The 22,600-nt window shown below is 45.9% G+C and overlaps 1 protein-coding gene across 2 annotated transcripts; it reads right to left on the bottom strand.

Annotated features, from left to right (window-relative positions):
* Nucleotides 1-4,572: 4,572 nt before the first annotated feature.
* PRDX4 (peroxiredoxin 4) lies at nucleotides 4,573-13,183 on the bottom strand. Of its 2 annotated transcripts, XM_054166124.1 has the most exons (8): nucleotides 12,914-13,183; nucleotides 10,609-10,726; nucleotides 9,502-9,618; nucleotides 8,044-8,166; nucleotides 6,757-6,887; nucleotides 6,281-6,315; nucleotides 5,027-5,073; nucleotides 4,573-4,696 (listed from the first exon to the last, which is right to left on the bottom strand). In XM_054166124.1, the coding sequence occupies exons 1-8, from the start codon at nucleotides 13,149-13,151 to the stop codon at nucleotides 4,693-4,695; spliced, it is 813 nt and encodes a 270-aa protein (XP_054022099.1). In that variant the 5' UTR covers nucleotides 13,152-13,183; the 3' UTR covers nucleotides 4,573-4,692. The 2 variants fall into 2 exon arrangements, with proteins under 2 accessions (XP_054022099.1, XP_054022098.1); XM_054166123.1 differs by lacking the exon at nucleotides 5,027-5,073 and having other exon boundaries at nucleotides 12,914-13,182.
* Nucleotides 13,184-22,600: the final 9,417 nt, after the last annotated feature.

Raw genomic sequence — 22,600 nt, 5'->3', positions numbered from 1 at the left:
CAAAACCGCTCCAAGCTCACACTGCACAACAACAACAAAACCCTTTTGAGTACTATTTATATCTTGGCATATATTTTGATTTTGCTGTTTGTTTGCTTGTCTGTTTTTTCCTTTGGTTGGTTTTTTTTTTTGTGTGTTCTATGCTGCTAGGATTTATTTAAATCTTACACATGGCAATGATAAGAAAAAAAGGCTGAAAAAAGACAATTTCAAGCTTTAGATAGCTTCTCTGTGTCATCTTTGAGAGATTTCATGATGATCTTTGCTGTCTTGGTCACCATCTACCTTCTTGCCCTTAGAACCTCTTCTTTGTGTTTCCCTCAGAAGAGAAAATGTGTGCAATAAGTTGATAGAGATGAAGCTGCTTGACCTACATCCTTGTGTAAATGAGGTTTAGGGTAATCTTTAGGGGGTTTTTTGCTTGTTTTTGTTTTCTTCCAACAAGGACACTTGCATCTGGGCAGCAGCATACCAGTGTGAGCAAAATGTAAAGCAGCTGTTTCCCACCAGCTGGGATTTTAACAAGGTTGTGCAGCATTTTGGATGGTTCCCTTGGGAAGAGGGCGATTTGTGCAATGAAATGAGGTGGCCATATGGTCTCTCCTAGTATTCTGTTTGCATGAAGCCAAAGCCTTTGTCCTTGCCACCCTTTTCTCCCCAGTCTTTTTTTAATTCTATTTTTTAATCCAGCTATATCCTGGTTTCAGCTGGGATAGAGCTATTATTTCTTCTTAGTAGCTGGAATAGTGCTGAGTTTTGGATTCAATACCAGAACTGAGATGGTAAGAATGTTGGTAACATGCTGATGTTTTTGGTGGTTGTTAGGACTGAACAACCTCCCGTGCCTTGCTAGCGTGCAGGCGCACAAGAAGCTGGGAGGGAAAGCTGACCCCAACTAGCCAAAGGGTCCATACCATAGGATGTCATGCTGAGTAGGGTAGGCTGGCAAGCTGGGAAGCTCTTCCAGGATTGCAGTTTGGGGATTTCCTCTCCTCTGGGATTACTGGCTCGGCATTGGTCAGTGAGTGGTGAGCAATTGCACTGTGCATTACTTGGGCATATATATTTTATTATTACTATTAATCATCATTATTTTCATTTCAGTTAGTAAATGGATTTTTATCTTGACCTATAAGTCTCATTACCTTTGCCCTTCCACTTTCCTCCCCCATCCCCTGGACTGGGGGAAGGTGAACGAGTAGCTGCAGGGTGTTTGGCTGTTGGCTGGGTTCAAACCATGGCAGGACATAACCGAGAGTCCCCCAAGGAATTATTTTTCATGGCCTGTAGAGCAGAAATTGGGCTGGTGAGATGGGCTAGGACTGGGAAAGGGTGTTGTAGAGCAGGATAGTATAGTATCATAGTATCAGTCAGGGTTGGAAAGGACCACAAGGATGATCTAGTTCCAACCCCCCTGCCATGGGCAGCGACACCCCACACTAGATCAGGCTGGCCAGAGCCTCATCCAGCCTGATCTTGAACACCTCCAGGGACGGCGCCCCAACCACCTCCCTGGACAACTCATTCCAGGGCTTCACCACTCTCATGGTGAAGAACTTCCTCCTCACATCCAGCCTGAATCTCCACACCTCCAGCTTCATTCCATTCCCCCTAGTCCTATCACTACCTGATATCCTGAGAAGTCCCTCCCCAGCCTTCTTGTAGGCCCCCTTCAGATACAGGAAGGCCACAATGAGGTCACCTCGGAGCCTTCTCTTCTCCAGACTGAATAGCCCCAACTCTTTCAATCTGTCCTCATAGCAGAGCAGCTCCAGCCCTCTGCTCATCCTCGTGGCCCTTCTCTGGACATGTTCCAGCACATCCAGATCCCTCTTGTAATAGGGGCTCCAGAACTGCATGTAGTACTCCAGGTGGGGTCTCACCAGAGCTGAGTAGAGGGGGAGAATCACCTCCCTTGACCTGCTGGCCACACTTCTCTTGATGCAGCCCAGGATCTGACTGGCCTTCTGGGCTGCAAGTGCACACTGAGAGCTCATGTTGAGCCTCTCGTCCACCAGCACCCCCAAGTCTCTCTCCTCAGGGCTGCTTTCCAGCCAGTCACTGCCCAGCCTGTATTTGTGCCAGGGATTGCCTCGACCCAGATGCAGGACCCTGCACTTGGTCTTGTTGAACCTCAGGAGGTTGGCTTGTGCCCACCTCTCCAGCCTGTCCAGGTCCCTCTGGATGGCATCCCATCCCTCCAGGATGTTTTGTTTTGTCAGGAACTGGGAGCAGGAAAAGTAAAATGTTGCTAAAATGGTAATGGTTGTGTTTGACACTGGAGTTAGGAGTCTAGAGAATCTGTGTTGAAAAGTGTGCAAGTCAGCTGCTGAATGGTGGGAGGATTTTTATCCCACTGAAGGGTGGTACAGCTGGAGGACAGACTCCCCAGCTGGATTATTTGGTTGGTCTGTGGTAGACTAGTGAGATACAAGCATTGTGTTGCCAAGTCTACCTGTGAAGGGCAGAGTAATTCCCTACCACAGAGAGGACACTATGGTGGCCATAACTAAGGCATATAAGTAACAGGAAGAAACTCCTTGATACTAAAGGGCTTCTTATGGAATGGAGAAGGTTTTGATAATCTCTACCATCTGGCAGAAAAAGCACCAAATCCTGAAATTAGGAAGGTGAGTGATGGGAGGCATCAGCTTCTAGCAGTGAGATGATTAATCACAAGCACAAAACTGAATCTCTGATGCTTTCAAATCAAGACTGATGTCTTACCTGATCAAGGCACCCAAAGGGGAGTAGTTAGGCTCAGTGGTAGGTTAAATGGATGAAATATGAAACAAGACTAGACTGCCTTCCCTGTTAGATCTGAAAGTAGCAGCAAGTTACATGAATCAGCACAAACCAGATGGGTAAAATAAAGCAACATGTTGAAATGTTATTTCTGAGTTAGAAAGTTAGAGGAATTCACAGTTGGTGCCATCTTTCTTTGGTGATAGGATAGCATGAAGGTCATGGCTCCTAGCAACTGATTGTTACTCATGTGAGCTCTCTGTTGAACTCTCTCCAGCAGATCCCTGTCTCTGTTGGACTGGGGAGCCCAAAACTGGACACAGTATTCCAGGGCAGAGTAGAGGGGGAAGATTCTCTTAATGTCAAACTTCAGCCTTCAGGAAGGGATTGGAGAGGAGAAAAAGGTAATGGAATAGTGATTGTGACATCAGGCAGACACAAAAAATGAATCCCACAACTGAAGATGCTTAGAATTCACATTTTCCAAGCTCACAGTAACTTAATCATGTACCACAAGAGTTACAGGAATGTAAGTAGAGTTATACGGAGTGTGTGTGGAAAAGATACAAAATAGTCCATGGTTTGTTTTGGTTTGTTACTATATATGTGTGCCCACCTACTTTACACTCTAAGAGGGTAACTTCCAAGTTGTCCCTTTCTTTGACAATAGGTTAAATGTGGCTTTGTTCAAGGGTTTTGGTCATGCACCTTGCTGTATTCCTTTGTGGCAAGGGATAAAATTGTTCTCAGAACTCAAACTATTTGCACACAGTAATTATGTTGCGTTATTACTTAGCGGCCAACCCAGCACTGCTCTGAGGGATTAACCATTACCACCCAAGCCTAAAGATGTTAGTAGAAAGTAGTTCTATTTAGAGTGAAGCTATCAGAGTAATTGGCTGTGGCTCTGTGGTGGAAAGTAAAGGTTTCTGTGCCTGTTGCATCTGGAATACAGCGAGGAGGAAGCCTGTGGTAGCTGGATAGCCTCTCGTACCCCTCTCACTTCATGGTGATACAAGAGAATTCTGGGGGCTAGGTTGAGCAGCACTTTGTTTGAAATGGTTTTTTTCTTTTTCTGTTTAAAAAATATAAATATTAAAATTATTTACTCAAAACTTACTCTAACAGCTGCTGATAGCCTTTCTTCAAATACATACCATGCCTTTGCAGCCATCATGGTGCAGAGCATTCTGAGAACTTCCTGGAGCTGTTGCAGCATGAGACGTGGAGCAGGGAGCATGGGTGTGGGCTCTGATGCCTGCAGCATTCAGAAGGGACAGCAGAACGGGTTCTGGACCCTGCTTCCAGTGTCACCTGGTTTCATCTAGTGAGTATTCAATGGAAAATTCAGGTGTGGTCATGCAGCAAGGACCAGTCCTCTGGACCCTCTCTCTGCTAGGCTAGTGGAGAGGTTACGAGGGAGACATCCCCAGAATTAAATGCTCTGCACTGGACTCTCTCAAGCAGTTTCCTGAAATCCTTCTTGACCTGAGGGGCCCAGAACTGGACACAATGTTCCAGCTTTGACCTTTCCAGGGCAGAGTAGAGGGGAAGGTGAAAAGGGGCAAAGCAAACCTTTAAATGCCTGCTGGATAATCCTGTCCAAGGTGCTAGGGCTATTAAACTCTGATTTTGAAACTCGTTTTTCTTGATGGCTTTGCTGGAAGATATCAGACCTTCCACATGCACATCTGAACAGGACTTAAAGGGAAAACATCCATTTCATAACAATATTCTCTCATGACTCACAGGGGCTTACACTCCTGTTTAAACAACAAACCCTTTAATGGTCTCCTGCAGTTACATATTAAGTCAAACTCACAAAACTAACAAAATCAATGAAATTTTATTGGCAAAAATCAAGTTGAATGTGACCTATGTAAATCATCAGGAGCAAACCTCAGTTTAGCTTATCAAAATACTTCAGTTTTCCAGCTGGATCTGGAATTATCTGTGCAGGAAAGAAAATGAAAATATTAAGTAAACCAAAAAACAACCCCACATGACCATGCAAACACAACAAACTCTCAAAACAAAGACCAAACCACAAGGAACACTGAGACTAATTTATCAGCTGACTTGAAAGGAGATTGCTGTGGATCTGTAACAGTATCTAACAGCAGTAGCAGAAAGATAAAACTGACTGGGGGAAGAGAGAGTGCAGCCTACCAAAGGAAGAATTTTGGTAGGTGGGACTCCATACATCTATGTGGCTTGCCCCAGAAGCAAGACCTTGTAATAAATCAGCATCTGGAATCAAGAGTCTTAAGAATTTACTTACAGTTCTTCCCTTGGCCACCACACTCTCATGGCTTCCTCTGGTTTGATCTAATTAAATCAAACACATTTAAAAGGCATGGCTGCATCTTCAGAGGAGAAAGAGAATGGCTATGTGTTGTTTTAGATCTCTAGACTACAGCAGCGTTGGAGCTGTTCATCTCAGCATCTTAAGACTGCTTTTGTAGGAAATGTATTAATTAGCCTTATTATTTAGTTGGTCCATGGCTTGCTTAGGGACATGGTTTAGGGGTGAACCTTGTAGAGTAGGGTTGTTGGTTGGATCCTGAGGCTCTTTTCCAACCTGAATGTTTCTGTGACTTCTGTGGTTATGGAAAGCAGAACTTTTCAGTGCCAAAATATGCCTGTTAGGCCAGCTGGCCCTGTTTCATTTCACAGCCTGAACCCCCAGCCTCCCCCATTAGGACAGTCCTCTCCAAGCTTGAAAGAAGTGACTGCTAACCTCCAGTCATCCCAGGAAGTCTTCACATCCAGCAGAGCAACATGGTTTAACATCCCATTGTTCTTACTGCCAATTACAATGCTCAGAGGCTGCTGAGACCTGCTTTTTGTTGAGACAGCTTCTGTCATTAGAAGCAAGCCACATGCTCAAAGAAATGAATGTGATCTCATCTGAATGAGCTCAGACCTCTAGTCAAAGTTTCATTATTCTGCTGAGGCTTGCTCCTAGCCCCAAGAACACAAACAAATTCAATGGGTGTTTATCTGAACCTTGTGGCCACATGCAGGCAAGCAGCAACAAAGGCTGAAGAGCTTTGGCACAGCAAAGCAGTGCTCTCTGCTGGACTGCTGATAGTGGCACACTGGCTCTGTCAGATACCATAGCAGCCTGGTAACTTGGACCTCTCTTTTTTTGGGGGGTAGGATCCACAGTAAGACTTGACAGAGCCAAAAATTTACATGTAAATTCAGATAGGACAGACTTGAGAGTTTCCAATTTCCTCTCATCAAGTGTTAGAAGGAAAAAAAAGTTCTTGATCATAAGAGTTTGGCAGCTCATGGGAGGGTTTGGTGTTTTGTTTTCATACAGAGGGAGTTTGAAACAACTGGACTATGTCTAGTGTGAGGGAAATGAGCTCTGAATGAAATCAGCAGCAACCCAAAAGCAGCGAGTGTAGTAATTTTGAGTTCACTTGAGTAATTGAAAGTTGCAGAGATTTTAGGATTTGCCTGAAATGGAAATGATAACGGAGTGGTTTTCAGTAGTACGTGCATTTAAACATCAACAGTGACTTACTGTTTCACTGCCGGGTTTCCAGCCAGCAGGGCAAACTGGAAAAGAGAAAGGACAAAGTTGGTGAAGGTGTTTTTACACACACTTGCTTTTGTGCATTCAGTATTCCCTTTCTGAATTTGCACAGCCATCACAACACGCAAGCTCTCAGCTGCTGGAGAAGAGGGGGAGTCAGCAGAACTGCCACCTGGGCGTTCCGACGGGCAGGCCTTGGCCCGTTTTGGAAACTGCAAGAGTGGTCAGATGTTGGAACAGGTTGCCCAGGGAGGTGGTGGAGTCACCATCAGTGGAGGAGGTGTTCAAGAAACATGGCACTTTGGGCCATGGTGGCTGGGCTCTATGATCTTAAGAGAGCTTTTCTGACCAAAATGGTTCCATGATTCTGTGATTTACTGCATTATCTTTCTTCCAAAAAGCTACAAAGAGAGCTCCCAGTCTCAGTAAAAGACCCTGCAGTATGGAAGCAGTGAAAAGAGCACCTTCTCCGTGTTTGTCCGTGTACTGGAATGCTTGCACCAAACGAAGCGTTTCATCCACCGATCTCCCTACAGGGAGGTCATTCATTGTGATCTGCCGAAGGATCCTCTTATCATCAACGATGAAAAGGCCTCTGTGAAAAGATTGGGTTTGTCTCTGTTAGGAACAGGACTAATTACAGCCTAGTGTTTATGCACTCTGTCTGCTAGGTGGGAGGATTTTGATCTCTGCAGACACCATACAACACCCACCAACCTTAGAACAATACTAACCAACTATTCTCTACCTAGGGCAGCAGAGGACAAGGACTAAGACAAGTTAAACCCAAAAAAGGAGAGTTCTCTGCAGAACATAAGCTTTGTCAGGCCCTGCAGAGTATGTGCCAGAGATGCTATGATATTACAAGGACCCCAAAAGCCACTAATCAAGGCTATGAAAGAGTGCAACGAAGGGCTACAAGGATGATTAAAGGACTGGAGCACTGCCTGGTGAGGAAAGGCTGAGACACCTGGGGCTGTTTAGTCTGGAGACGAGAAGACTGAGAGGGGATCTAATAAATGTCTATAAATATCTGAGGGCTGGGGGTCAGGAAGGAAGGGACAGCTGCTCCTCACTTGTGCCCTGTGATAGGACAAGGGGCAATGGATATAAACTACAGTGCAGGAGGTACCACCTCAGCATGAGGAGGAACTTCACTGTAAGGCTCACAGAGCGCTGGAACAGATTCCCCAGAGATATTGTGGATTGTCCTTCTTTTGAGACTTTCAAGCCTTGTCTGTAGGTGTTCCTGTGTGACCTGTGCTGGATTCTATGGTCCTGCTCTGGCAGGGGGGTTGGACTCAAAGGTCTCCAGAGGTCCCTTCCAACCCCTAACATCCTGTGATCCTGTATCTCTTGAGGCCAATAGTTACCCTTAGCCTTAACTCCACTGGGACTTGGAAGGTTGCTGAGTAACTCAGTTCTGGGGAACTATGCATGCTTGCTCTGCCCCAGGGATCAGCTGCTGATGTCTGTTAAATAGGATATTAACCTGCACCTCTGTTCTGACTCATGGCCATGTTTTTGTGTTCTGCAATATTTAGTCTCAGTGTGAATCCCCAGGAAAATTCTGCCCACGAAGGAAAATGTCAAGTGCTTCTTTGAAGGAAGGACTATCCCAGGAAAAACAATCACAACAAGCACACACATCAAAACCTGAAAATGTTGAGTGCTTCTTTGAAGAAAGGTCTATCCCAGGAAAAAAAGTAACAACAAGCACACACATCAAAACTTGTAACCAAGTGAAATACCTAAGTGCATGCCCTTGATCTTCCAGATATACTCCATAATCCTTGGAAATTTGGTGTGTCAAATCTGAAAGAAGTGGAATCTTCAGAGGTCCAAGTCCTCCTTGTTTTCGAGGGGTATTAATCCTTGGAAAAAGAAATGAGATACAAATGTAATTCTAATACAGATTTACACTCTCCAGAAGTCACAGTCCAGAGCAGTCAAGACAGGAGGACTTAGTGCAAGTGACCTTTTTCTTCTAATGTTCTGCACACAAGGGACATGAATACTATTTGTGGTTAGAGCAAAATATGCAGTTTTTGGCCACATCCATTAATAACAAGCTCTTTCTTATTACCTTTATACCACATCCATTAATAACAAGCTCTTTCTTATTACCTTTATACCACATCCATTAATAACAAGCTCTTTCTTATTTCCTTTATACCACTGTGCTCATGAATTGGGGCAGTGTGATGCGTTTACAGGCATCTGCATCCTTCTTTCCTTTTTCTGTTGCTTTTTTTAGTGTATCAAGTATTTTTTGGACTGAGACATGATCTATTTCAAGCAATACATATGAAACAAGCTTCAAAGGTAATAGTACTTCCACACAGTATGGTTAAAAATTTTTACCACTGAAAAATTTATTTTAATTTAAAATATTCTATTTTTATCCATAGCATCACATTTTTTACACATTTTGAGATCTCTATCAAGGCTAAAAATCTGGGGATACAGTTCTTCAGCCAACATGGAACCATGAATGATTTCAACTCCATGGACCCATATAAGCTGGGGACTGACCTGCTGAAGAGCAGTATAGGGGAAAGGAACCTGGGGATCCTAGTGGACAAAAGGGTGACCATGAGCCAGCAATGTGCCCTTCTGCCCAAGATTAGAAGGGCTGTGGTTAGTAGCTTGAGAGAAGTTCTCCTCTTCCTCTACTCTGCCCTAGGGAGGCCACAGCTGGAATACTGTGTCCAGTTCTGGGCCATTCCATTCAAGGACCTCAGGGACCGGCTTGAGAGATTCCAGCATAGAGCCACAAAGATGCTGAAGAGAGTGGAACATCTCCCTGCTGAGGACAGGCTGAGGGAGCTGGGGCTCTTGAGCTTGGAGCAGAGGAGCCTGAGGTGACCTCATTCCTGCTTATAAAAATGTGCAGGGCAGCATGGGGAAGACAGAGCCAGGCTCTGCTCAGTGATGGTGCAGTAGGTACAGGCTGGAGCAGAAGAGGTTCCACATGAATGTAAGGGAAAATTTTCCCTGTGAGGGTGCCAGAGCCCTGGAGCAGGCTGCCCAGAGAGGCTGTGGAGTCTCCTTCTCTGAAGACTTTCCAAACCCTCCTGGCTACATTCCTGTGTGACCTGTTCTATGTGCTCCTGCTCTGGCAAGGGACTGGACTGGATGATCTCTCAAGGTCCTTTCCAACCCCTAACACTCTGTGATGCTGTGAAAGACAAGGACGAGATACATACCATGCTAAGTGGGTAAACTTTGAGTCCACAGAACATGCTACTACTTCGGTATTTATTGCTTTGAATTCTTCAATTCTGTCACTGAAGGCGATTATCTCAGTTGGACAAACAAATGTACTAGACAATTCAAGACAAGAGCATGTCAGTATTCCTTGAAACGTCCACCAAGTTCTCTTTTTAACTTTAAATAGCGAATTTAACATAAATTATTTCAGCTTTCACTTCATTTTTATTGCTTCTTCAAGTGCTTAACCAAAGTGCTGCCTGACAAATCCCCCAGTCTCAGACTTTGGCTTAGTTACAAATGGTTCATTACTGAAGGAAATTATAAACCTACAATTAGATTCCAATCTGGATTCAAGTGGTTTTAAAGTTACTTTGATTTATACTTTAATGAGTATTAAGTGGCTGAATTTGAGCACAATAAGCCAGGTTGGTTTTTTCAGAGGAACACACTATACTTTGTTGTTACTGCACATCTCTGAAAGTATTAATTTTTTAACTCTGACTGACCTGAACTTTTTGCACTAAAGAAATAAAATGGTAAACATCACAATTTCTAGGGCCTTGAAGCTATGGGCCAAGAGCCAATTTATTTCTTTTATAATACACAGGTAATTGTGCACCTCTGTCCTCCTTTCTTCATCTTGTGGAGAAGAGTGAGACTGTTGGATAGAAAGCAAAGCTGGTTTCATTCAACCAGTGAAGTTACTGCGCTCCAAATAAAGGAGGGTAATGTTCAGTGTTCTTAGGATAGTATGGGATGAGCTGAAAGGGAAAAAGCCATCTCACAGGCACATACACACTAGAGAATATAGTTGGGATGTGCTTTTCTCTTTGCAGCAGTGATTTACAGCACCACACACAACATAAAGGTTGCCTGATTTGGGTACCACTGACTGCAAGCTGGTTTTTTGTGTGAAGACACAAATTAGTGGACATGATTATTAGGGGACAGATTGTGTCACAACTATACCAATGCATGATGAAAACACAAATGCAAATATTCTTTCTTCTTGTATGCCTTTCTTCTCCCCCAAACCCTTACCAAACAAAAAGAGAGAGAGAAATTACTGAGCAGCACTCAGTGTCTACAGTCTTACTTACAAGTCAAGAGGATAGAAGAAGAAGACAAGGTATTTTCCTTCATAATCTGTTAATTTCAGCTCTTTAAACTCTCCATTAATGACTGCTGTTCCTTCCCAGTAAGGTGCTGGCTTGGAGACTGAAATAGGAAGGACCTTCAGTTAGAAGTCAATATGAAGCACTTGTTCAAAGCAAGCTGGTGTGCAAGAACTGTTCCTCCTTTTGCTTAGAAAACAACCTACTGCACACAAAATCAAACTGCCTTACCACTTAAAAAAATTTCACAGCTGGCCAAAGTTACAGGGTGATGAAGAAATGTAGATTTCAGTACACAGAGAAAGTAAATAATTGAACCAAATTGTGCTTCTGCATGAGCTCTGTGAATCACTGATAACCAAGGCCACACAACCCTTATCTGGGCATAGTGAACAAACCATGTGTGTGCTACCAGCTCATGGCAGAACAGCTGTTAGGCTGAAGGAGAACCTGTTTGAAGACCTCAGGAGTCCTCACTACTAGAATCACTGAAATGGTTTATGTTGTTACTACCTTTTAACCATGAAAAACTATCTGGAATTCAAGTCCACAAAAAATAACGTGCTACTCTATGTTTATATAGAGAAAAATGCCTACCAATGCAGTGGATTCATTAAATTGCAACTCCTCAGCAGATCTTAACATTAAAATAATTGTGTTTTTTGAAGTAAATCCACTTAAAACACCTGGAATAGGTTTACTATTCCTACCAAAAGGGATTACCTTTGAATTTGAAATATTAAGAACCAGGTACTGTTTTCATAGTAATGTGAATTCTGAGACAAAGGCTAGGGTGTGCTGGAGATGTAAGGTTATCTGGACACACTTGTGATGTCAAGGGCCTTGAAATACAGCTCCAGAAAATCAGGGAAATCATGCTGAGAAGAATATAGAGAATCTTAATTATTAGCTGGGTGATGACTGCACTGCTGGTTGTCTTTTTCTTCTTCTCAAATGTTTTGCAGAACTCTTTCAGATCAAATTTAAAGCCCTGGACTTCTGGTTATTATTTTTTTTTTTAACTGAGTTTCTGCAACTCTGGGTCCATTTTTAAGTAAAAGTAAAGGATGAATCTCAAAGTTATTTCCAGTTCTCAAAAATTGCTTCAGATAGTGTTGTCCTTTACAAAATAGTGACACCTTAAATCTTTGTCGCAACACATTCTCAAATGACCTTCAGATTAGGAAGGTGGAATTAAATACAGTATGTTGCACTTTGATCCCTTCCTAACTTAAGGTGATGTTTTTGTGGTTAAAAACACTTGTCAGGAATACCATTAACAACTTACATTACAGAAAAGGAGAGGAAAAATCCCAAACAGTATTAGTTACAAATGTCGTGGCCATTTTTCCATCTTTTTTTTTTTTTTGATTCATAGTATCTGTTTGCACGTTTTAAAAGTTTACCTGGCTTGGTAAAGGATCTAAAGCTGTACATTCTCACAGCAAGGTCACTTCTACATGACTTCTATTTTCTGTTCTGTAGAATGGCACTTCGAGAGAGCATCTCACCACTTGCACAGGTGTCAGAGTGACTCGATTTGTTTGCACCCACATCTGCCACGAAGTTTTTTAATTACAAGACAGAGTGAGCACAGAAACAAATGACAAAGCAAGCCCAGGTAAGCGGTTTGAGAGGTGACCCTTCGGCGTTGCTAATCACCGTGTGAGCACAAAACACTTCTGTGCGCTGTTTAACGCATTTCCCATTCACGGTTACTGCAAGCAGAGGCCTTGCTACGTGTCTGTGGAACGTTAAACTCGCAGCTAATTTACCACGACAAAGGTGTTGGTTTGGAAGGGGCATCAGGGCCAGGTGGGGAACGGCAGCCTCTGGGGAGCTGAGGGTGTGCGGAGGCGACCACCTCCGCAGCAACAACTGCGACCAAGCCGCCACAGGCGCCCCGCAATACCAGGGGCTGTTCTCAGCACAGACGGCGGCCAGAGGCGGCTGGATGCGCGGATCCCCGCCGCAGGATCCCGGGGGATACCAGGCGGGCGGGCCGCCCGCAGTCCCGCCGGGCGCTGAGGGCCACGGCTCTTCGCCTGACGTGGCGCTGGCCGCCGCTTTCCCGCCGCTTTCCCGCCGCCCCCAGAGCGCGGCCGCTGACGCCCCGCGCGCCGCTGCTCCCCTCACTCGCGGCGCGGAGGCAGAGGCGCACTGCGGCCGCCTTCGCCTCAGCCTCGTCCCTCAGCCGCAGAGCGACCAAAGGACACCTCAACGCTATCCCCTGCCCGCCACCCCTGCGCTTCCCGCTCCTCCTGCAGCCCCGGCGCCGCCCGGCACCTACTCTTGGCCTGGCTGAGGTGCAGCGAGTGGTCGGAGACAGGCACCCGAGCCGCCTCCCCAGGGTAGACCTGCCCCTCCGCGTAGTAATGGCACTGCTCGTCTCCCCGCTGCCGCCCCGGCCGCGGCTCTTCCGCCGCCTCGCCTCCCAGCGACGCCAGCAGCAGCAACAGCAGCGCGGAACGCGGGGCCGGGGCCCTGGTCCCGCCACCCGCCCGCAGCCGCCACCGCACCGCCTCCATGGCCCTCCGAGCGACTGCACGTCCCCGCCGCACGGCGGCGAAGGGGCGGTGGCGGGGAGGGGCTTGGCCGGTCCCAGTCGCGCAGCCAGGGGCCGCGGGGCCGCCCTCCCGCCCGCTGCTGCGTGTGGAGGGGCGGAGGGTCAGAGCCCGCCGCGCTGCCCAGCGCCCGGCACCAGCCTTCCCGTGAGGTGCGTAAGTGATGTGCGTGTCCAGGGAAAGGGAGAAGAGAAAAACACACTTGTGGCGGGGGGCAGAGAGCATACACGTAGTCCACTGCGTGTGGTTGTAGAAGGAAACTCTCAACCAATACACGAGATTTATTATCTGGTATCATCTCTCCTATCTGTGTTGCCGTGGGTTCTGTGGGCATTTCATCACTCGTGGCCACAGCAACCTATGCCAAGTGCAGCTTGTGCATTCTGGCCCAATGATGCCACAGAGAGTGGCAGAGCCTGCCACTTCCAGCCTCAGGTCTTTGACTCGCTGCCAGCTGGGCAGCAATTTGCGGGTGAGTGCCACATAGTGCATGTGGTGGCTGCACCAGGAGTGTGGTTAAACAGAAACGAGACTGCTAAAGTGCCTTTTAGTTCTTACAAAACCCACATTATTTCGGGTTGGAACAGAATTTAAAGGCCATCAAGCCCAACGGTCTGCTGTGGGTGGGAGCATCTTCGGCTAGACTGGGTTGCTCAGAGCCCCATCCAACCTGGCCGTGAATGCTTCCAGGCAGGGGGCATCCAACCACCTCCTCGGGCAACCTGTTCCAGTGTTTCACCACTGTCATGGTGAGAGATTTCTTCATTTTATCTACTTTGACTCTCCCTTTTTTAAAGTTTAAAATCATCCCTTGTGCTGTTGCAACAGGCCCTGCTAAAAACATTGTTCCCATCTTTCTTATAGGCCTCCTTTAACTACTGAAAGGCTGCAATAAGGCCTGCTCAGAGCCTTCTCTTCTCCAGGCTGAACAACCTGAAATCTCCCAGCCTGTCCAGATGTCTTGGTTCCAGTTTGCCTTGTGTAAGATCATTTTGCTGGGTGCTGAGTAGATTGTAACAAAGCAGTTCTGTAGTTGTCACACATAAGCACAGCTAGAAGGTAATTGAGCAGTGCACTTAGGAGATTCTGAAGACACTAAGCAGGCCATGACATGCAGTAAGCAAGGCTTTGCAGAACAATGTCTGGTCAAACTAAGTTACTCTTGGCATACTTGACTGGGACAGTTCAGGTTGGCTGTCAAGTAGGACACAGGCTCAAGGTTCACCAGAGGAAGTTTAGGCTGGATGTTAGGAAGAAATTCTTCACAGAAAGAGAGATTGGCCATTGGAATGTGCTGCCCAGGGAGGTGGTGGAGTCACCATCACTGGAAGTGTTTAGAAAGAGACTGGATGAGGCACTTGGTGCCATGGTTTGGTTGCTTAGATGGTGTTGGGTGATAGGTTGGACTCGATCTTGAAGGTCTTTTCCAACCCGGTTAATTCTGTATTCTGTATTCCTGTATTTGTAAACAGGATCCTTAAAAATGAAGATGTGAAAGAGCTGGAGCTATCCCTTATCAAACATGGGGGCACCACTGACCTTTTGTCCTTAAAGACAGGCACTTAAAGAACAACAAAAGGCCATCTTCAAAGAATACATGCTCTGTAAAGGAAGCAAGGGGTTAGGAAAGCATCTATCATTATATAGAATCATAGAATTGTTAGGGTTGGAAAGGACCTCAAGGATCATCTAATTCCAACCCCCCCTGCCATGGGCAGGGACACCTCACACTACATCAGGCTGCTCAGAGCCACATCCAGCCTGGCCTTAAAAACCTCCAGGGATGAGGCTTCCACCACCTCCCTGGGCAACCTGTGCCAGTCTCTCACCACCCCCATGGGGAAGAACTTTTTCCTAACAGCCAATCTGAGTCTACCCATTTCTATTTTTGTTCCATTCCCCCTAGTCCTATCACTCCCTGACACCCTAAAGAGTCCCTCTCCAGCCTTCAGATACTGGAAGGCCACAGTTAGGTCTCCTTGGAGCCTTCTGTTCTCCAGACTGAACAGCCACAACTCTCTCAGTCTGTCCTCATAGGAGAGGGGCTCTGATCACCCTCGTGGCCTTTCTCTGGACATGTTCCAGCACCTCCAGATCTTCTCTGTAATAGGGACCCCAGAACTGGACACAGCACTCCAGGTGGGGTCTCACCAGAGCAGATTAAAGGGAGAGAATCATCTCCCTCAACCTGCTGGCTATGCTTCTCTTGATGCAGTCCCAGATGTGATTTGCTTTCTGGGCTGCAAGTGCACACTGGCAGCTCATGTTGAGCTTCTCATCCACCAGCACCCCCAAGTCCTTCTCTTCAGGGCTGCTGTCAAGCCAGTCACTGCCCAGCCTATATCAGTGCTTGGGATTGCCCTGACCCAGAATCAGGACCCTGCGTTTGGTATACCGGGTCTTACACAAATCCTACTACTCTTCTGCTTTCCTACAACAGAAGATATTCCACAAAATTAAACTTTCAGAAGTGGGAGAAACAAGACCTGGTAGGTGTACTGGCACTGCTTAACCTGTGATTTTCATGTTGCTTTCTCCTGAAGCTCTGACTCCTCTTTGGAAGGAGCTCTTTTCTTTTCCCATCTCTTGCTACATTTGCCTTCAAATTCCAGTCTATGTTCTATAGGCCTGGGATGGTGCTTATAAAATGTCATTCATACAAGAATAATTTTATTTGGGTGTATTTCCCCACCTGATGGGATTGCAGATTACTGAGGATCAGAAGGGTAAGGCTCTGGAACAGTCCTGTGATGGCTACTGAAGCAAAATACCAGCAGAGTTATCAATCTTGATCAGCATCTGTGAAATTACAAAAAATGGTATTAAATGCCTGCCTAGAGGGGAAATGGACCTGATGACATGCAAGATCCTCTTGTCCTTTTTTTTTTCCACAGTGAGTTGATGATAGCCAGTCTCTGGTTATATCTCCTGGAAGCAGGATAAAATGTGATTTTCTTTTCAGTGTTGCTGTTTGACTTCCTTCCCTATCAAGGGAGGATGAAAAAACCTGTTTGCTCATTTTTAGCACTCTGTCTCTGGTGGAAAAAAAGCACTTTAGCAGTCTTGGTACTCCCACTGATTTCAGATTCAGGCTTGCTTTACATTTAAAGTTGCTAAAATGTGTTGATAGAGTACTGTTTTACATAATCCATCTCGAGTAGTACTGAATTTTATATTGAGCTTTTCTCAGTCTCACTGCTCGTAAGGAAGGTGACAGTCATGGCCAGGAGGATGATCAGAGGGCTGGAGCACCTCTCCTGTGAAGACAGACTGAGAGAGTTGGGGTTGTTCAGTCTGGCAAGGAGAAGGTTCTGAGGAGACCTTATTGTGGCCTTCCAGTATCTTAAGAACAGTTTTCTACAAGAAAGCTGGTGAGGGACTTTTTAGGATGTCAGGGAGTGATAGGACTGAGGGGAATAGAGCAAAAGTAGAAGTGGGTAGGTTCCAATTAGATGTTAGGAAGAAGTTCTTCACTAAGAGGGAGCAGGTTGCCCAGGGAGGTGGTAGAAGCCCCATCCCTGGAAGTTTTTAAGGCCAGCTGGATGTGGCTCTGAGCAACCTGATGTAGTGTGAGGTGTCCCTGCCCATGGCCAGAGGGTTGGAACTAGATGATCCTTGAGGTCCTTTCCAATCCTGACAATTCTATGATTCTATGAGTTCACAGGGAAAGTAATTTTGGTTGTCCCTGCTCTTCTCTTTTTGCTGGTGTTTTGAGCCATAGGAAATGGCAGTAATGTGAAAAGTAAGAAATAGTGAAGTTAGAAAAGACAAGCAGATGAGAGGTGTGCACTTTGCATAATGTTAACACCCCAAGTTGAAAGATATTTCTGAATACCTATAAAAGATAACCAGTAAAATCAATGCAGTAAAAATAGAATCAGGCCTTGTGGGAATGGAGTAAATGCTGAAGGACGAAAATGGGTTTTCTCTGCAGAATATAATGTTAAAGAGCACTAATTGGAGGTTCATACATCATTAAGTGTATACAGACATGGAACAGAGTTCAAAAGAGCATCAAGAAAGACCTTCTGACTGCTGCTGTACTTCTGCAAGTTATTAAATAATGAAAATTTTGGTAATTGAAGTCCAAGATGAAATCCAAATACATATCACTCTTTAGTGTTCAAAGGGAGAATGTGGGCATTCTTGTGCCACAACACAACAATCCCTGTGGTAGCTTACAGGGTTGGTGATATGTGGTTGGAAAGCTGCACCTTGGAGAGGGACCTGGGGGTATTGGTTGATAGTCAGCTGAATCTGAGTCAGCAGTGTGCCCAGGTGGCCAAGAAAGCCAACGGCATCCTGGCTTGGGTTAGAGACACTGTGGGCAGCAGGGACAGGGAGGTGACCATCCCCCTGTGCTCAGCACTGCTGAGGCCACACCTCGAGTGTTGTGTTCAGTTCTGAGCCCCTCACTGTAGGAAGAACACTGAGGGGCTGGAGCATGTCCAGTAAAGTGCAATGAGGCTGGAGAAGGGCCTGGAGCACCAGGGCTACAAGTAGCATCTGAGGGATCTGGGGTTGTCCAGTCTGGAGCAGAGGAGGCTGAGGGAAGACTTCATTGCTTTCTACAACTACCTGCAGGGAGGTTGGAGTGAGAAGGGGACAGCCTCTTCTGCTTGGTGGCAAGTGGCAGGACCAGAGGAAATGGTCTCAAGCTGTGCCAGGGGCAGTTCAGGCTGGGTGTTAGGAAACATTTCTTCAGTGAAAGGGCAGTCAAGCATTGGAATGTTCTGCCCAGGGCAGTGCTGGAGTCACCATCCACGGGGGTGGTCAAGCAGTGTGTGGACCTGGTGCATAGGGACATGGTTTAGTGTTGACCTTTCAGTGCTGGGTTGAGGGTTGGACTGGATGAGCTTGGAGCTCTCTTCCAACCAGATATATTCTCTGAGTTTGTGATTCTTTTTTTTAACCAATAACAAAACGCTTCAACTGGATGCTGATTTTTGTGTTTCAACTGATAAAAGTGATGCTGGTAATATGTAATAAGCATTCATTCAGTGATGCAGCTCTTCTGAAGCTGGTAGGGTTTACCACCTGCAAATGGAAAGCACATGCTTCCTTGCCTCTACTACATTACAGCCTGTGTTCCTGCATTCCGGCCTGCAAGGATCATTTTAATTGTAGCAAAGGGCTTAACTGTGGCAGAGTGTCATTGCCACAGCGACGCTAAAGGTAGGGAAGCAGGGAGTGATCCAGGCTGCTGAAACAGTTTAGAAATGCTTCTGGAGGCTCTGTCTGTTCTTGCTTGTAGTAATAAAACACCTCACTACCACTGGAATGACCTCATATGAAAAATACTGGGAAAAAATCAGCATAGTATATTGTAGTGAGATGCTTGTCACCACTTCCCATAACAGATGGAGCAGATGTTCAATATTGTGCTGGTGAAACTAGCAGTTGGTTTTATCCTCCTCATGGTTTACAGGGACATTTTATCAAACATGTTGCACTGCTTGTCATGCATGACAGAAAAATCTATAGCGTGGAAAACTTTGCTGGAGAAAGGCTGGTAGAAAACATCTGATTTGTAAGTGGGGTTTGGATCAGAATGACCATAATTAGAATTACAAATTGGAGAAGGCTTCATTTTGGCTCTTGGTAAACCTAAACTGGTGGGACCAGCTGTGTGTGTGTGCTGACTGCAAAGGGTCCTTGAAGGAAAAAGTGTATCAGGCTGAGATGAGATGTGCTGGGTGGTGCCATTTGCTTTGACAGCATCTTCATCCTGACTCCTAACTACCTGTTGCTAATGTTGTCAGCTATCTAGAGCACTATGGCTGAGTAATTACAAACTGCTTTTGATCTACCACTCTGCTGTGTAGAGGTATCATAGTTGTATTTATGCCTGTAACCTAATTTTGGGGAATATGCCAATGTTTGGAGGTTAATTTGTTCTCCCTCTGCAACTACACCTGCCATAGAAAAATTCTGCTTCATCTCTTTCCCATTGCACTCCTGGTGGCTCTGCTTCTTGTAGCATCAGTGGGAGAGACCCTGTGGGGCCTATGTGATAGGAACAGGATGGGGCATTACAGCTGGGCTTGATGATCTTCAAGGTCCTTTCCAGCCTTAGTGATTCCATGATTCTGTGATGAATGTGTTTGACCAAGCATGGCCAAGAATGGTGATCAATACTGCTAGTCACTGGGCAACGGGGGAGTACCATTCCTAAAGCTACACCCTGTTCCAAGCTTTCTGTCTCTGTTAAGTGCTGACAGAAGCATGGGAATGAAAGCTACTGGCATCCCGGCTTGTACTAGAGACACTGTGGCCAGCAGGGACAGGAAGGGGATCATCCCCCTGTATTCAGCACTGCTGAGGCCACACCTTGAATGTTGTGTTCAGTTCTGGGCCTCTCAATATAGGAAGGACATTGAGGCGCTGGACTGTTTTCAGGGAAGGGCAATGAGTCTGGAGAAGGGCCTGTGAGGAGCAGCTGAGGGAGCTGGGGTTGTTCAGCCTGGAGCAGAGGAGGCTGAGGGGAGACCTCATTGCTCTCTAGAACTACCTGAAGGGAATTGGGAGTAAGGAGGGGGCAGCTTCTTCTTGGTGGCAAGAGACAGAACTAGAGGAAATGGTTCCAAGCTGCACCAGGGGAGGTTCAGGCTGGATATTAGAAAGTATTTCTTCAGTGAAAGAGTTGTCAAACACTGGAATGTTCTACCCAGGGCAGTGCTGGAGTCACTATCTCTGGGGGTGTTCAAGCAGTGTGTGGACCTGGCACTTGGGAACATGGTTTAGTGCTGAGCCTTCAGTGCTGGGTCGACGGTTAGACTGGATGATCTTGGAGGTTTCTTCCAGCCAGATTTATTCTGTGATTCTGTGATAAGCAAATCTTTTGAAACCACCTTCTTGACCTAATAAATAATGTAGTCCTTGTGGGACCCTGCCAGTTTTCCATTGGCCATCACCTGGAGGGTGGGTTACAAGTGTGTTCTATTCCACTTTTTTCTTCCTTTACTCAAGGAAGGTGGCCACATTGTCTCTGAGTATTAGCACAATTTTTGGACAAGTGCACTGACAAGTGAGGACAGAGAAAGTCAACGCTGAACAACACCTGTTAAACAGATGCTGTCCTTTACAAGTCAATGGACCATGAAGGATACTTGAGATACTGCACTGGAAAGCCAACACTGGGTGTGTGGACCTGCCCTTGGCAGTGTGCTGCTGATGTGTCCTGAGACCATCATGGCTAAGAGCTTGCTAGCCAAAATAACCTGGCTTGCATTGTGTGGTGCTACTGACCAAGAGAAACCTTCACCCACACAGCAGTGACCTCACTGTGTTAAGTGTAGTGGTATCTGTGAGTGTTATTCACAGGGGTTCACAGGCTCTTGCTCTTGGGGTCCCACCCTTGTTTCTGTGTTGTTGGATCTGAACTGCAACTACCACACTGTGGGCTAAGCCCGGAGTTAAGTCAGTCATTGGGAAAAGGTAGAAAATTTGTCACCTTGGCTCAGACAAAAAAGCAAAGCTGCTCCCTGCCCTTGCAGCTGCCAGCACCACAGCTTCATGGATGGAAAAAAACCCCTCTGTGGCAACCCAATTTCATATTGTCCCACAACAGAGACAGATGTTGATGATTGTTGATGATGCCTGGGTGTGCCGCTTCTGTGGGTAGTTGGTAAAGCCTTGCTCATGCTTACAGATGGGCTGGCTGCATTGAGTTCAGGCTGAGTGGAGAGAAATGAAATGTTTAGCTGTTGTTGAGAAAGCAGAACCTACTTCCTGAAGCATGAGTGACCACACCAAGATCTGTGGAGACAAGGCTGTATTCCCAGGGTGCTGGCCTTAAAAAAAAATCCCAGCTCCTCTCTTAATGCCTGCCTGCCTCGCCCTCTGCAGTCTTCTCTTAAAACTTTTGGGTATTATATATTTTCTAGCACTGTTCCATGAATAAATTTGCCTTTTGCTTCTATTTGGATTTGTGAAAGAGAAAAATGGCTTTTGACCAGAAATCGTGGTGCAGCTGGCTGTGGCAGTCACTTTTGCAGTGCTCACTAGGTGGCAGTGGGATGCTGTTAGACCGGTTCAACAATTGAAGTCATAGATTCATAGAATGGTTTAGGTTGGAAGGGAACTTGAAGATCATCTATTTCCAACCCCCCTACCATGGGCAGGGAAACTTTCCACTAGACCAGATTGCTCAAGGCCTCATCCATCTTGGCCTTGAACACCTTCTGGGAGGGGACATCCACAACCTCCCTGGGTAACCTGTTCCAGTGTCTCACCACCCTCACTGGAAAGAATTTCTTCCTAATAGCCAGTCTAAATCTGCCCTCCTCAAGCTTCAATCCATTCCCTCTCATCCTATCACTACAAGACCTTGTGAAAAGTCCCTTCCTGGCTTTTTTGTAGGCCCTCTTCAGGTACTGGAAGGCTGCTATAAAGTGTCCCTGAAGCCTTCTTTTCTCCAGCTCCATCTCCCTCAGCCTGTCCCTGTCCCCATAGGGGGGCTCTCCAGCCCTCTGATCATCTCTGTAGCTCTCCTCTGGACCCACTCCAGACAGCTCCATGTCCCTCTTGTGATGGGGGCACCAGAACTGGAGGTGGGGTCTCAGCAGAGCAGATGGGCAGAATCCCCTCCCTGTGCTGCTGCTCTCCTTGCTTTGGATGAAGCTCAGCACACAGCTGCCTGCTCTGGGCTGCCAGTGACCATTGCTGGCTCATGTTGAGTTTATCAACAACTGATGCCTCCAGATCCTTCTCCTTGAGACTGCTCTCGAGCCACTCCTCACCCATAATCTTCAAGTGCCTAAAGTTTTCTGAAATCTGAGGCTCTGGTACCAGAAATGTGGTGTTTTAAGAAAGTACATTAAATTTGATTTTATTTTATTGTTTGTTCTTTTACAATACAAGGTGTATGGGTGTCAGAAATGCAAGATGACATCTGTGTTCAATAAACAACCCCAATTCCAGTGAATTATTGCAACAGTAAAAGCAATCAACCTTTTATAACTTTTCAGTGAGAAGGTTTCTCTATCATGCCTCTGAGAGTGAAGATGCTGGGGATACTAAAGTAGTCTTTTAAAAAGGAAGACAAAATGATAAAAAGCCAACCATAAAACTTACGATGAAAGAGGTGGAAATTTATAAGAGAAGATAACTTTTAACCTGCTCACTATGGAGTACTGAAATCAGTATTGGATTTGTGTTTGGTTGTGGTTTTTTTCCTTTTTTTTTTGCAAGCTGGACACAGCTTTCTGGGAGTTTAAACTGCAGTCCAGAAATCTATCATCCCTGCTTTAAATTAACAGTGTGGAGTGCACAGGCCCTTATTCTTCTTTACGGCTTCAGAAATCTCCCTGCTGCATTTAAAATTACTGTAAATAAACTAAGAATTTGCCATTTGGTTATGGCAGCATCCCCATGCATTCCAACTCAGTTTTGCATACATTTCAGAGATCTAA

This window comes from Dryobates pubescens, chromosome 12 (genome assembly GCF_014839835.1).
Source record: "Dryobates pubescens isolate bDryPub1 chromosome 12, bDryPub1.pri, whole genome shotgun sequence".
Taxonomy (NCBI): domain Eukaryota; kingdom Metazoa; phylum Chordata; class Aves; order Piciformes; family Picidae; genus Dryobates; species Dryobates pubescens.
Note: the sequence above shows the minus strand (reverse complement) of the source record. Positions and strands in the feature narration are given on the sequence as shown.